The sequence below is a fragment of the Fragaria vesca genome, linkage group LG6 (assembly GCF_000184155.1).
Source record: "Fragaria vesca subsp. vesca linkage group LG6, FraVesHawaii_1.0, whole genome shotgun sequence".
Taxonomy (NCBI): Eukaryota; Viridiplantae; Streptophyta; class Magnoliopsida; order Rosales; family Rosaceae; genus Fragaria; species Fragaria vesca.
The window spans coordinates 22632727-22647149 of NC_020496.1; the positions used below are offsets into that span (position 1 = coordinate 22632727).

At 38.3% G+C, this 14423-nt stretch overlaps 4 protein-coding genes across 4 annotated transcripts in view; 2 read left to right on the plus strand and 2 right to left on the minus strand.

The window, feature by feature from the left end:
• Positions 1-148: 148 nt before the first annotated feature.
• On the plus strand, positions 149-3408 carry LOC101310430 (probable acetyl-CoA acetyltransferase, cytosolic 2-like). Its single transcript, XM_004303525.1, has 10 exons — positions 149-246; positions 813-872; positions 1136-1234; positions 1342-1515; positions 1621-1726; positions 1823-1961; positions 2069-2212; positions 2360-2445; positions 2671-2770; positions 2892-3408. The coding sequence occupies exons 2-10, from the start codon at positions 833-835 to the stop codon at positions 3219-3221; spliced, it is 1218 nt and encodes a 405-aa protein (XP_004303573.1). The 5' UTR covers positions 149-246; positions 813-832; the 3' UTR covers positions 3222-3408.
• A 764-nt stretch (positions 3409-4172) lies between these two features.
• Positions 4173-7406, plus strand: LOC101310717. Its single transcript, XM_004303526.1, has 3 exons — positions 4173-4290; positions 5960-6146; positions 6966-7406. The coding sequence occupies exons 1-3, from the start codon at positions 4285-4287 to the stop codon at positions 7151-7153; spliced, it is 381 nt and encodes a 126-aa protein (XP_004303574.1). The 5' UTR covers positions 4173-4284; the 3' UTR covers positions 7154-7406.
• A 278-nt stretch (positions 7407-7684) lies between these two features.
• Positions 7685-9416, minus strand: LOC101311012 (transmembrane emp24 domain-containing protein p24beta2-like). The gene is made up of 5 exons (XM_004303527.1): positions 9243-9416; positions 8935-9140; positions 8420-8606; positions 8228-8335; positions 7685-8047 (listed from the first exon to the last, which is right to left on the minus strand). Exons 2-5 carry the CDS (start codon positions 9133-9135, stop codon positions 7914-7916), a joined length of 630 nt encoding a protein of 209 aa, XP_004303575.1. The 5' UTR covers positions 9136-9140; positions 9243-9416; the 3' UTR covers positions 7685-7913.
• An 832-nt stretch (positions 9417-10248) lies between these two features.
• Positions 10249-14423, minus strand: part of LOC101310541 — a 7806-nt gene continuing 3631 nt past the window's right edge. The window contains exons 5-8 of the mRNA XM_004305633.1: positions 12700-12748; positions 12338-12623; positions 12046-12124; positions 10249-10437 (exon numbers count right to left, since the gene is read on the minus strand). Of these exons, the coding sequence (XP_004305681.1) occupies positions 10249-10437; positions 12046-12124; positions 12338-12623; positions 12700-12748 (603 nt within the window). The remainder of the gene's footprint in view (positions 10438-12045; positions 12125-12337; positions 12624-12699; positions 12749-14423) is intronic.

The window sequence follows — 14423 nt, forward strand, 5'->3', positions numbered from 1 at the left end:
CTTTATTTTTTAATTTTTTATTTATTTTTTAAATGAAAGTGATTATTTTCTAGATCAGTTTTTAGGGTCACTTAAGGAAATTGGCACCTCACGTGCGTCGGAGCTCCTCCTCCTCCTATATAAGTAGCCATGGTTGTATAATGTAGCTGACCAGCTCCAAGTGTAAGACAAGTTTCTTTCTACTACTCGATCACTTGTGTTCCTCTCTGCACATCTCATCTCTACCAAACACCCAAGAACCCAAAGGTAATGTCTTGTCTCTTCACTCTCATCTCAAACCTCAACTCTTACACTCATTTCATTCATCTATTTGGTCAATCTTGGCGGATCGACTAAGATCCGTCTGTAGTCGATAAATTCAGAGCGTTTTTAGATTTTTTATGATTGTTTGGGTGCGGATGATAGATCTATCTATGTTTGGTTATTGAAAGATATGAACTTCACATAATAGAGTGTGAAATTGGGTTCTCCTCTAGCTGTTTCACAATGACCCAAGTTGCTAAACAAGTCAAATTTTCTTTGATTTCTGAGAATATTACGCAGATGATCAAATGGATCACTTTGTACACTATTGGAAACTTGTGTTGATGTTAACTGATCAGCTAAATAGAGGGTGGAGTAGATATTATGAGTTGTTAAGATGTTTTCTTGTTTTTAATGAAATCTATTAGTAAGCTGCAACTGTTTTGATTTTTGCGTGAAAGATTGAAAATTTAACGATTTCATATTTGTTTTGAGTCCACTTAGTGCATTGACATGCTCACTCTATGATGTATTTTTTTAACTAACCAAGTATGGTTTAATTGTTGCAGATCTCCATTAACTTGTCTCAATGGCACCAGAAGCATGTGCAGATTCGATTAGTCCTAGAGGTTTGAACTTTTTCTCTGTTTTGTGGCCAATCTGGAGTTTATAGTAACTATATCAGATGGTTTTTTTTTGAATCATTGTCACCGGTGTTCTTGTATTTATGCCTCTGTGGTCAACTTATATTTCCCGTTGCATGCACTAGATACTTGTCTGCTTTACATGCAATAAGAAAAAGCTCATTTTGTATATTCTTTGAGTAGATTAGAACGAATTCTTTTATTCTCAAAAGTTCTGTATGTTTAGTCTTTGTGGTTTATTATTGCAGGTGTTTACATCGTTGGAGTTGCACGAACACCCATGGGTGCATTTCTCGGTGCACTTTCATCTTTACCTGCCACCAAGCTTGGATCTATAGCCATTGAGGGTAAGTAAAACATCTCCAACTTCCATTATGGGTAATCTTTGCATTTTGTATTTACTTTCTCATAAGATGCCTCTTCTGGTCTTACATTCTTTTTTCTCAACTTGCAGCTGCCCTTAAAAGAGCAAATGTTGATCCATCCCTTGTAGAAGAAGTTTTCTTCGGCAACGTTCTTAGTGCAAATTTGGGGCAGGCTCCTGCTAGACAAGCAGCTTTAGGTGCAGGACTATCTCATTCAGTGATCTGTACCACTGTTAACAAAGTCTGTGCATCAGGGTTGAAAGGTGTGTGCACTATCACCATTGAAATTGCAGTTCATTTAAAAGTAGAGTTCCTCTTCTTTGACACAAAATTGATATTAGAATAACACGTTTATTTTTTTGTTGCAGCTACCATGCTCGCAGCACAAAGCATCCAGTTGGGCATCAATGATGTTGTTGTAGCTGGTGGAATGGAAAGCATGTCTAATGTGCCCAAGTATCTTGCAGAAGCAAGGTTAATATTTTCTGCTGATTAATGAACCTCTTTGATTTCAATATTTATACTCAATGGGCGCTAATTTTATTATTATTATTTTTAAAAAAAATACAGGAAGGGTTCTCGACTTGGACATGATTCTCTTGTTGATGGAATGTTGAAAGATGGTCTGTGGGATGTCTACAATGATTACGGCATGGGAGTCTGTGCTGAATTGTGTGCTGATCAGCATTCAGTGACCAGGGAGGAGCAGGTAAATTTAAACCTTTTTATGCATTAAAATAATGTTATAATATTTTAGCAAGGTTACCATTATATATGTTCAATGTTCACTGATACATGCATTTATGATCCCTGCAGGATAACTTTGCTTGTCAGAGCTTTGAGCGTGGTATCGCTGCCAAAGATGCTGGTGCATTTTCATGGGAAATTGTTCCAGTTGAGGTTTCTGGAGGAAGGGGAAGGCCATCAACAATTGTTGACAAGGATGAAGGTCTAGGAAAGGTATTAACAACTCATTCTTATGTCAGTCAGACACCATACAAACTTTTCTTTGTAAAGTATTGGGTCCTTGTAGTCTTGGGTATATCTAAATCATATTCCTTGAACTCCATCCAAAAATCTTCATATGTTGCTTTTTTCTGATGCCAGTTTGACCCTGCCAAATTGAGGAAGCTCAGACCCAGTTTTAAGGAGACCGGAGGTTCTGTTACTGCTGGCAATGCTTCTAGCATAAGGTTTGTTAATTTGTATATTTTGACGATTAATTGACTTATTATGTTTCTTTGTTGTAATGCCTGTACATTTTCACTGGAATATGCAAAAAATGTCAAATGTCAAGTTGCTGGTATTATTTTCTATCATGGAAGAAAATCATATGGCCTTGTAGTCATTTTATGCTTTGTAAGTTTTTGAAATGTACAAGAGGTTTTTCTAAAAAGTGAAATTCCTTTCATAAACAGTGATGGAGCTGCTGCATTAGTTCTAGTGAGTGGAGAGAAGGTACTAAAGCTTGGGCTACAAGTGATAGCAAAGATTAGTGGATTCGCTGATGCTGCTCAGGTAAACTACAAGTTCTTGCATATTTGATGTTGACTCCTTTGCAGATATTGAAAGTTGAAAATACGGTGTGCATTTACATCACTTTATACAACATGATGCTTATACGAGATTGATTGCACAGGCACCAGAATTATTCACAACAGCTCCTTCCCTTGCAATTCCAAAAGCCATTTCAAACGCTGGCTTAGAAGCTTCTCAAATCGACTACTATGAAATCAATGAAGCCTTTGCTGTCGTGGCTCTTGCAAACCAGAAACTCCTTGGACTTGACCCAGCCAAAGTTAATGTCCATGGTGGAGCCGTAGCTTTGGGACATCCTCTTGGTTGCAGTGGAGCTCGTATCTTGGTCACTCTTTTAGGAGTACTGAAACAGAAGAGCGCGAAATATGGTGTTAGCGGTATTTGCAACGGTGGAGGTGGTGCATCTGCTCTTGTTCTGGAGCTTTTGTAAGCAACTTCAAGTTAACTCGTTAGTCTGATGAATACTATCGTGTGAGATGGAAAGTCTGGAACTGTCACTAGCAAAGTTCCTTGTTGTGCAATTCACTCTAATTTTTTTTTCCTGTTGCCTCGTTTCCAGAATAAATTACAAATGTATTTAGCTTTTAGAAGAAATATAATTTCAACATTGTTCAAACCTCTCCCTCTCCCTCTCCCTCTTCCTCTTGTTCTGGTTTGGTTGTATGAGAATTCAAAAGAGCCTGGTCACCAAGTATTACTAGGTTCTTCGGTCATAACTATGTTTTACCTCGACTATATATTTCCAGCTTTCGTTGTATGAATTTTGAAAGCTTCAGTTCAATATCACGATAGCATTTTTGATAAATGTCCAAGAACATCACTGTTATTAAGATTGCTATAAGAACAGTCACCCAACTTCAGAAATGCCAAGTCAGGAAACAAGTTTTGCTGTATGAGGTACATGCAATGAGCAGGTAATCCAACATTATCATTGCATTATGTGATTTATGTCGACACAAAATATTTACCTCTTAACAACTACGGTGAATAAGTAAACACAAGTACAACGGAAAATGATCGCTCATTGCTAATCGGAATTGGTTGTGGGCATCCTCTAAAGCTAAACCAACAACCTTTCCGGTCATTTCTTAATCGAAAAAGATAAGCGCTCCGTCCTCTTTTAAGTATCCAACTCACATTCGTCCAACTTACAAGTTTCCATTATAAAGCAAGAAGAGTGTCCACTTTTGGTATATCCGGAGCATTATTATCAGCAGAATAGAATAAAAAAGACAACACAGAATGGCACACCGCTGGAAGCAGGTTCAGGTGGTCCAGTTAGTGGGCCCCCAAAAGCCCATTATCCTCCATTATTCCGTGGCCCACCTGGCCCACACCCAGACCATATCCATCTTTCTCTGTTATAGCAAAACCCGAAGAGCAGAAAAGCAAAGCAAGAATCTTTATCATCCTCATCTCCCAAACCCAACCAAAGCAGGCGCCTTTTCTCATCACCAACAACAACCTGCCGTAAATCACAGTCAACAGAATCCATGGCGGTAGGTTAACCCAGTCTTTTCTTTGATTTCTGTTTATTCATTTTCGATGAACTTGTGTTTGATCTGAGACTCTCTCTGTTTGTTTGTGTGGAGTGTTTCCTTTCTGGTTTTTTGAGTGCTTGTTGTTTGAAAATGACTATATTGTCCTTTCCTCCTGTGCTTGCTTTCAGTTTTCAGCTAAAGCTTCTTGCTTGGATTTGCACTCTTTAAGTATTTCAGTGTCAAATTTATTGTTGTATACTGATATAGTATATAGATGCATATGGTATATTCATGTATGTGTTAAATAAGTAACCATGGCTGAGTATCAGAGTGTGTTAGGTTTTCTGTATATCTGACTAGTGTGTTACAATAGTCTGTTTGGTTTTGTTAGTGTGAAAAGCTGAATCACTGGGGTATACTTGTTTTAGGAAAGTAGAGAATGATTGAAATGTGGAGGAAGCTTTGATATGGGTGTGAGGATCATGTGCGAGAGATTAGTTGGATTATTAGATCAGGTGGGTAAACATAACGGATTCTTACGTTTTTGTGTGTGGTGTTTCTACGTGTGCAAAGGTTTCTTTGTGTGTGAGTTATGATCCAGCTTTAGTGGTTTGATGCATTGGCTTAGGTTTTCAAGATGTTTCTTTCTTGAAACTAAATTGCTTTCGCTGAGATTACATATTTGTCAACTTTTCATCTTCTGTATATATTTTAGTAACTGGAGGCATCAGTTGATAAACCAGTAAATGAATAGATATGACTGCCTATATGCAGCTGTTCTATTTTTATGCCTTAAGAGTGAAAGATAATTGGATTTGGTTAGCTATGAATATATATGATGCCCTATATGCAGCTATCATAGTTTATGCCTTAGGAGCGATATATTTGTGGAATTGATTAGCTGTTTTGGATCAGTGCATGGAGTCATCCGTCACCATAATCTAGGTCAAGCTCTCTAATTTATGTTGATAAAGGTTCTAGGTTGCATATATCTAACTCTCCTCAGACTTGTGAATGGTAGGAGGTTGGTGGTCTGGACCGTCCTTTACCGTGGATTCTTGCTTAGAGTCTGGTGTAGAAATATTCTTTGGTACTTCCAATATATACATACACTACCGAAGGGTTTTATGAAAAGAGTTCAAGTGCCTTATCTGATTTGATCCATTGATTTTTCATAACTATGGGTTACTACTGCTGAGTTAGTAGGGCTTGTTTGATTCCGTTCTGGAATAGTCACTAGCCATTATGTACTTGTCGTGTTATATGTGGTTGTTGTTGCTTTCCTTCTTGGGTTAGGACATATCTGAATGAGATTGAAATCTTGTAGTTGTTGAAAGCTGAACTCTTACAAGTTCGTATACTTCTGAACATTTTTTTTCATTCGCGTCTACTTTCAAAGTTGCATATAAACAAACTCTTGAATATATATGACTTCCTATGTCTTGATCTTCTGTTCTCATTCATTAGGACCAAAAATTACGGTAGAATCAATTAGATGCTTTGTTTTAGACTTTCAGTGCATGGATATGTATATCACTTAACCTAAGTCAGCATATAACTTATTTGGATAAACATTTCCGTTCTCTTTCCGTGCAAGCATCTGAAGCATGAAATTTGGATCATAATAAGATTACATTTATTTATAGACATCAACAGCTGACTCCCGCATGAAATTTTCTTTCCTCAGGATAAGGGCGTACCACTGCCAAAGTTCGGTGAATGGGACGTCAATGATCCAACATCAGCCGAGGGATTCACAGTAATCTTCAACAAGGCTAGGACTGAGAAAAAGACAGGTGGCAGACCTGAGTCACCAGCAAAGGATGACTGCACATATAAGCATGGAGCAGTTCTCGGAAAGCCTCCCACTGTAAGTTGTATTTGCTTACCTTACAGTTACTATGGTTTGCTCAATAGCTCTATGTATAGTGCCTTCCACATCTTGCTCTAATATCCAAAAAGGAGGATGACTGTGCCATCCACTCGAGACAGAACATTGTGTTGAATTATAGTGGGTATTTTTCGTTACAGAATCATAATGTGTTCCAAAAGATTACAATTTTTATAATCTTTACTTAAGACGTATCAAAATTTGCATGAGACTAATTTTTCCCCATAAGTATGTTTCCCAAATTATAGTACTCAAATTTTCAAAATATATGTCAATTTATAAAACAAAATTCTCCCAGGAAGTGGTACTTCATTTCCATTTCATGTTGTTTGGGTTAAATTTTGCTCGGCACTTCTGTACCATCTCAAATTTGTGTCACTTTAATGCTTAAGAACCATGAATTTCAAATTAGCTCATGTATGAACTGCAACTATTTGAATTAAATCTATGAATTCCTACATTTACTAAATGAACATCCGAAGCATATTTCGATCTTCCTGTCCTCACTTGGTGCCAACCTGGCTCCTGTTGATCCCACATATTCATTTGTTTTGTATACCATACTTACATGTATTCATTTGGCAATTTAACTTCCTCATCCAGAAGCATTCATGTACAAATGATATGATGTCCAATTAACTTGGCACCAAAGAGTGAAAGAAAGAGGAAAGGAAAGAGAATGATATCAGTTGGTTTTAACTAACAAGGATAAATTGACAACATCCTACAATCTAAGAGATGATAACTTCAAAAGGGATATAAACTATTGGTTTCTGATATTTTCAAGTGTTTCGATTTGTAGAAAAAATGGTTTTGCTGCTTGCGTGCGGAATCGTGAGGAAGCTCCCACCATGTCATAGATTTTTCAGGAAATGCTATTATGTGTTTATGTCCCCATGTCATTATGTATTCCAGAAGACTGGAGCTATGTTCAAAAGCCGTGATTGGTCCTGCTGGAATCTGTTTGCTGTCTTTTTGAACATTTGGTAGAATTGTGGGCTTATTTGGGGAGACAAATGATTGCACTGTATTAAGTTTCTGTACTGGTCAATATTTTTGCCAAGTTTTTTCTTAGTTCTTGATTTTAAGTCTGGGCCGATAGTTTTAGTTTGTTCTGCGAGTGGATTTTGAGTTTCTTTGATGCATGTATTCACACTGCAGCCTTATTGTTCTTCTAGTCCTCTTAATCTCTTCAGAATGGGAAGCTCAAACTCCGAGGCATCTCCGAGGCATCCCCTCGATCCCCAATAATGAATTATTTTATGTGCCTGAATAAAAACTCTTCATTCCCTGAGTTATAACCATGGGAGAAATGGAACCTTTTTTCTTAAAGCAAAAGCTTCAGCAGGAACAGCATGCTTACTTGAATTCATAAGTTTGCAGGGTCCTGCTGGTATTCAGAGTGCATGGGTCGCGTTGCATACAAAAACAAAATATGTAAAAGTTGGTTCCACATGAATTCCAACTCGAGCATCAGAGTTTAAACGGATTGCAAAGGAAGCCATTGCCCTGCAAAGCTGAGAATGATCAATTCAAAGACATACATGAAAACTAACAATAATGTTTACAGACTCCAATTAACGATGTTCCCGCAAGTGCCATTCTGTAGGACAACTCAAGAATACAATAAGCAACAAAACCATCTTGAAACTATTGATTCCATGTAATGGTACAGTTTCTGTTCTGAAATATTTCACCACGTAAAATAATTTTCCATTGTGTAATGTTACAACTGATGTTACTGAATGGTCTAGACTCTAGATGATCCAAGCTTGCGCTCAAACAAACGTTTCAAAAGAAATACTTGGAGGAAACTGGTTCCAATAAGTGCGGCCGACTCAAACATTGCCTTGTGAGTTGCTCTCCGACTCATTCCTTCATTCACTGCAGCACAGTTATATGAGCATAAGTTCCAAGATTGAGGCATTTTACACAAAGCATAACCATACTGTGTGTGTGCGCGCTATGTAAAAATTGTATATCTATAAGTACGATAGCCGCAAAAGCACAAAACCATAAATTGAGACAGCTATCAAATTTGACAGAAAAGTGAGAAGCAATTACATATTGCTTGGCGGTCAGTCTCAGCCTCTAGCCAGTGTTGTTCAAATTGGATGTTGAAAATGGCTTCCTCCAACTTTTGAATCTGCTCGAACAAAGGTTTGAAATGCTCTGCAGACATTCAGAACAATCAGCAATCATTCTTTGTCACAAAAATTACTTCAAAAAGTGTAATGACAAGAAATGGACTCTCACCATCTTTAGCATGCTCATCATAGTATGTAAAGTGTGCAGAATGTACATCAAAATCAATGGTTTCATGGTAAGGAGACTTGTTTGTGAAGCAGAAGTGATGAACACCAGCCTTCTGAACCACAAATTCAAACTTCTCACTCGTTTTATCACGTATATCATGAAGTTGTTCGCCAGAAGGCCCCTTTACCTAATAATGTAAACAAAGTCCACACATCAATCATACAAATTCAAACGGGCATCATTTCCATTGTTATCATCCACCCTATAGCATAATTCCCTAACTTCAAAATATAATACCTTTTGCTGAGACCAGTAAGGCAGTAATTGACAGATTATGAACAGCAAAGGTCCCTTGTACTAACAATTAGTGAACAAAATTGGAATAACATTTTATCAAATCATGAAAACCTATTCAATTTATTCACATCAATTCTACTGAATATTATAAAAACCAAACAAATTTTGCAATCTCGAATCACCAAAATGAAACAATACAAACGAAAAATAGACCATACCACAAGATCAACTCCATCTTGAGTGTAATGCCAACTCGAATCGATTTTGATAACAACAAAAGAGACATGAACAGTGTCACCTTCATACTTTGCATCATGAGAGAAGCACTCTTCTCTATCTATCACGATCCTCAACCCAGCGGAGCCTTTCATTTGGCACAAGACCACAAAACCCATCATTAACAATCCCAGCAGCCCCATCTTCTCTGCCATTTTCATCATCAACCCATGAAATAACAACATCAGTTGCAAAATATAGATACACACATATAAATCCATAGATCAAGAACATAAAATGCAAACTTTACCTGAGACGATCAAACTTGGAGAGAGAAAAAGAAAAGGGTACGGAGTATTTGATTATGGGTTTGACTGAGTTTGAGTTTGAGTTTGGTGTTTGGGGGGTTTGGACTCTTCGATTTAGCGACCAAACTAAACAGTCGGAAGCTAATAATAGCTGTCGGACCACCGCGCTGGTTCTTATTGGACCAGCAGAGAACTAGCTGCGACGTCGTTTTGATGTTTGGTTCAATTGATCCAGCGTGGCTGGGTGTGATTCAATTACTTGATCCTTGGACCAACCACATGGTTACACGTCGGAGGGTGCTTGCCAGATAGGATAAAGCATTATATCACCAATTTCCTTGCATTCTTTTTTACAGCATCAGATTACATGGTAACTCTCGTTTTTCATGGTTCCAATATGAGGTGGATGGCTTTCTCTAAATTCTCTCAGTCGAGACGAATTACATAACTAACCGTTGTTTATGCAAACGGTGTTTTAGATATTTCATTATAATTAAACATGAGTTATGAATAAAATTAAAAAATAGACATGATAACCGCATATACCATGTTTGTCCTATCGAAGAATTTCTCCGGTCTGTTTCTCTGATTTTAATTTTCAGCAAAAGGGTGCGACTTCTGTGGAAGGTCATTCGTTGCCAAAGGTAGAGATCTATGAACATATTCTGGCAAGTTGTGGCTTGCCTTATTTGAACTCACAGACCTTGATGGATTCAGTTCCATGGTCAGAACACGAAAAACTAGATGAAGGTTGTTGCCATAGCACCAAGAACGATCTTCTTTTTCTGTTTTTCATATTCAAAACTGTGCAATTATGCATCAACTGGTGCAGCAGGAACACATTACAATCTGGAAATACATATGCCCTCTAGATAAGTCAAAGCCTTGCACACTATACAATACATAGGTATATGAATATGATAGAAAAAGTAGCTGCATGTGTTTTTTACGGTTGATTTTCAGTCTATGAGTATAACATAGGAAAATTACTACACATGTGACAAAACCTTACACCATTCTCCTGTACTTCTGTGAAATCTTTCCCTCTTCAAGATGTAACCCCCGCTGAAGTCCACACTGGTGTTTAGTGAACTCTTTAAACATTATCTGTAGCTCCCTAGCTTCCATGTACTCCCGAGTCCCCGAAAGGACAACACTCAACTCATTGCTACTTAGGGTTCTTCTCTCCAGTGGCGTCTGAAAATCGATACAAAGTCTTACATTTAGTGCCAAGTTTGATGCTTTATAATTGTTATTTTAGATCCTATAAGAGTTTGTTACGCTTCCTCAGTCTCCCCTTTTCTGAGGAGGAAGATAAGAAAGAAATTCTGCTAGGAAAGCCATCCAGGTATAATGGCAAACCCGTTGCAAGTTTTAATAAAGGATTAAATTCAGTTTGCCCCCTCGTACTTTAGGTCAATAATCAGTTTGGTCTCATATCTTTTTTTTTAATAACGTTGGTCCTTGAAGTTCTATTTCACATCAGTTTAGTCCAATTTTTGAATTGTCCTCCTTACCATGACGTCATGCGCTGTCCGCGACACAAGGGCCTAGTTTCTGACTTAAAAAAGGCAAAATAGTCATTTTATCTTTTTAAACAAATATCTCTCTCCCCCCTATGTCCTTTCTCCTTCTCTCAGCTCTTCACCACCAACCCATTTCTCAAATGGAGGCCTCCACCGCACTCTCCCGCATCGGCCTCGTCGAGAAAGGCTTCCCCATCTCCGTCTACAACCGCACCTCCTCCAAGGTCGACGAGACCGTCCACCGCGCCGCCACCGAGGGTGACCTCCCTCTCTCCCGCCAGTACACCCCCAAAGACTTTTTCCTCTCTCTCCAGTGCCCTCGATCCGTCATCATCCTCGTCAAGGCCGGCGCTCCCGTCAAGGCCGGAGAATGTCTTGGACATTGGAGTAGGCCTGGTGGGACCCCCCGGGAATGAGGCTAGGGCCATGGCGAGCACCTTCCTCGCCGCCGGAGACGCCCATGCCGAGGTAGAGGAGGCCCCTGGCAGAAGCCTCGTGGATGCGGTGCTCGGTGTTCTCATACCACTCGTTGCCGCTATCGATGATGGCGTCGCCGGGCTCCATGTAAGCAGACAAGGCGGTGATGGTCTGGTCGACGGGAGTGTCGGCCTTGACGAGGATGATGACGGATTGGGGGCGCTGGAGAGAGAGGACGAAGTCTTTGGGGGTGTACTGGCCGGAGAGAGGGAGGTCGCCCTCGGTGGCAGCGCGATGGACGGTCTCGTCGACCTTGGAGGAGGTGCGGTTGTAGACGGAGATGGGGAAGCCTTTCTCGGCGATGTTGAGGGCGAGATTCTGGCCCATGACGACAAGGCCGGCGAGGCCGATGCGGGAGAGTGCGGTGGAGGCCTCCATTTGAGAAATTGGTTGGTGGTGAAAAGCTGAGAGAAGGAGAAAGGATATAGGGGGGAGAGAGATATTTGTTTAAAAAGATAAAATGACTATTTTGCCCTTTTTAAGTCAAAAACTAGGCCCTTGTGTCGCGAACAACTTAGCGCATGACGTCATGGTAAGGAGGGCAATTCAAAAATTGGACTAAACTTATGTGAAATAGAACTTCAAGGACCAACGTTATTAAAAAAAAAGATATAGGACCAAACTGATTATTGACCTAAAATACGAGAGGGCAAATTGAATTTAATTCTTTAATAAAATGGGACTTTCCAAACAATGATTAGTCAATGACACTAATGAGCTTCATGTTACTGAACCAAATATCAATTGACATGCACTTTTATTCTTAAAATCACAATTACAAGAGAAGTCATAGGAAGCTAACTTGAGATAAAAGCATGAAAGTTTGGTTTGATGGCTTTAGTGTCTTGGGTAATGCTTTTTTCTCAGTCACGAACCAAGGCCTGCAGAGAATTACAAAACTATGAACATTAATATATCAATGAGTAAAACTGAAGGTTCAGTATCTTAAAAATCACAACCAAGTTCAGGTACCTGTGATATCCAAACAGGCGTTACTATCTTGTGCTCAGATAATCAATCAATCAGCGAAGTAAAGTTTATCAAAGATGCACAGTGACATACTTCATGATTAATGAAATTTACAAAAGATATACCTTCCGGCCGACGAAATGATGACGTGATCTGGACTCTCAAGAAAGTCAGAAAACTTCTCAAGATTTTCTTTGTTGTCTAACAGGATAATTGCACGTGTATACAATTCCGATGACTTGCTTGCCGAAACAGAGGCTTGACATGTGATTGAAACTTGCTGTTGTATAAATTCCATAATTGTGAATGGTGATATTTCCTTCTCCAGATTCTCAACTATTACCATATAGAGAGCCCCTCCTACATCCATGTCATCATGTCCATCTATATCAGAAGGATTCCCACCCATTCCTGATTTTAAAAAAAAAATGTTAAGGATCAAGAAACTAATGCATCTGGGTATTACTTGAAGAAAATATGTACAAACCTTCAACGTCACAGCTCAGAGCTAAAGATCCCCCGGGAGTACTTGTATCCTACAAATAGACAAACAATAATCAAAATTATTGTCAGATAAGAGTATCATAGTAAACTAAAAAAGAAAAATAGAAGTAAAATGGCAAGCTTTCTGTTAAAAAACAAAGAACTAATTTCAGTTTACCCCCATCAACTTTAGGTCGATCATCATGTTAGTCCTTCTTCTTTCAATTTTATCAAAAACACTCCTCAACTTCCAATTTTCATCAGCCGCATGTCCAAACCTCCAATCTCCATCCAATTCATTTGTCAAGTGATGACTTGATATCAAGAAGAAAGAAAAAGGAAAATAGACAAATTGCATTCAATCCCACCAAAATCACTAAGGTTAAGGGGTTGTGATGGGAACGAAGATGTGTATCGATATAGGGGAAAAATGGTCCGAAAAGTAACTTTCAGAATTTGACTTTCTTCTTGATATCAAGTCATCACTTGACAGAGGAATTGGATGGAGATTGGAGGTTTGAACATGTGCGGCTAATGAAAATTAGGAGTTGAGGAGTGTTTTTGATGAAATTGAAAGAAGAAGGACTAACATGATGATCGACCTAAAGTTGATGGGGTAAACTGAAATTAGTCTAAAAACAAAATATATAAAACCAGGATAAGAACATCAGTGGATTTCACCCACTTCTAATCTCACTTTCAACGAAGAATCGACAAAAGGTTTATGTCTATATATCAACGAATCAACCGATCATCAAGTTGTATCAAACAAATGGAAGATTAATGAATACTACATCTTAAATTGTTGCTAAAACTATATGTGTCAACTTCAGTTTACACACATCAACTTTAGGTCGATCATTCATTGTAGGATTAATTTCAGTTTACCCCCATCAACTTTAGGTCAATCATCATGTTAGCCCCTTTTCTTTTAATTTCATCAAAAATACCCCTCAACTTTTAATTTTCATCAGCTGTGTCCAAACATACGTTTTTCATCTAATTTCTCCGTCATGTAATGACTTGCATTAAGAAGAAAATCAAATTTGAAGTTGTTGAGCCCACAGAAAAAAGGCAAAATAGACAAATTGCATTCAATCCCACCAAAATCACTAAGGTTTGGGGGTTGTGATGAGTACGGAAATGTGTATCGATATGGGAAAAAATGGTCAGAAAAGTTATTTTTTCGGAATTTGACTTTATTCTTGATGTCAAGTCATCACTTGACGAAAGAACTGGATGAATAACAGAGGTTTGGACACGACTGATGAAAATTAAGAGTTAGGAGGTGTTTTTGATAAAATTGAAAAAATGACTAACATGATGATCGACCTAAAGTTGATGGGGGTAAACTGAAATTAGTCCTAAAATGAATGACTAAACCGGAGATGAGGACCTTATTAAAGACTTAAAATCAACACTTGGATGGGTGTTTAGATTGCAATAGATATTTTAAATCATTGGAGAAATCATTAATTCTTTGACTTGAAAGTACTTCTTCTTATATCTTCAATGAGAGAACCCCATCCAAACAATATCTGCTTTGATTCATTTTTGGTAAAACTCATCTTTGAATGGTGACTAACAACACCTCATCGGAAATGCCTTACCGCTAGTAAATGCTCGTTGGTCTAATAAAAGTAAAGATATGGTATGTTAACATTTCTTATACATGTCCTATTTCAGTAATATATACTTTTCACAATCTGTTAACATGTGACATACAGA

Excerpts from the sequence above, each read along its gene's own strand:
- LOC101310430 (XM_004303525.1), top strand. The coding sequence starts at position 833 with ATGGCACCAGAAGCATGTGCAGATTCGATTAGTCCTAGAG. Across the intron at positions 873-1,135 it reads AGATTCGATTAGTCCTAGAG|GTGTTTACATCGTTGGAGTT; the intron begins GTTTGAACTTTT and ends TTATTATTGCAG. Across the intron at positions 1,962-2,068 it reads CAGTGACCAGGGAGGAGCAG|GATAACTTTGCTTGTCAGAG; the intron begins GTAAATTTAAAC and ends TGATCCCTGCAG.
- LOC101311012 (XM_004303527.1), bottom strand. The coding sequence starts at position 9,135 with ATGGGGCTGCTGGGATTGTTAATGATGGGTTTTGTGGTCTTGTGCCAA. Across the intron at positions 8,607-8,934 it reads AAGATGGAGTTGATCTTGTG|GTAAAGGGGCCTTCTGGCGA; the intron begins GTATGGTCTATT and ends TTACATTATTAG. Across the intron at positions 8,048-8,227 it reads GACTGACCGCCAAGCAATAT|TGAATGAAGGAATGAGTCGG; the intron begins GTAATTGCTTCT and ends ACTGTGCTGCAG.
- LOC101310717 (XM_004303526.1), top strand. Across the intron at positions 6,147-6,965 it reads CGGAAAGCCTCCCACTGTAA|AAAAAATGGTTTTGCTGCTT; the intron begins GTTGTATTTGCT and ends TTCGATTTGTAG.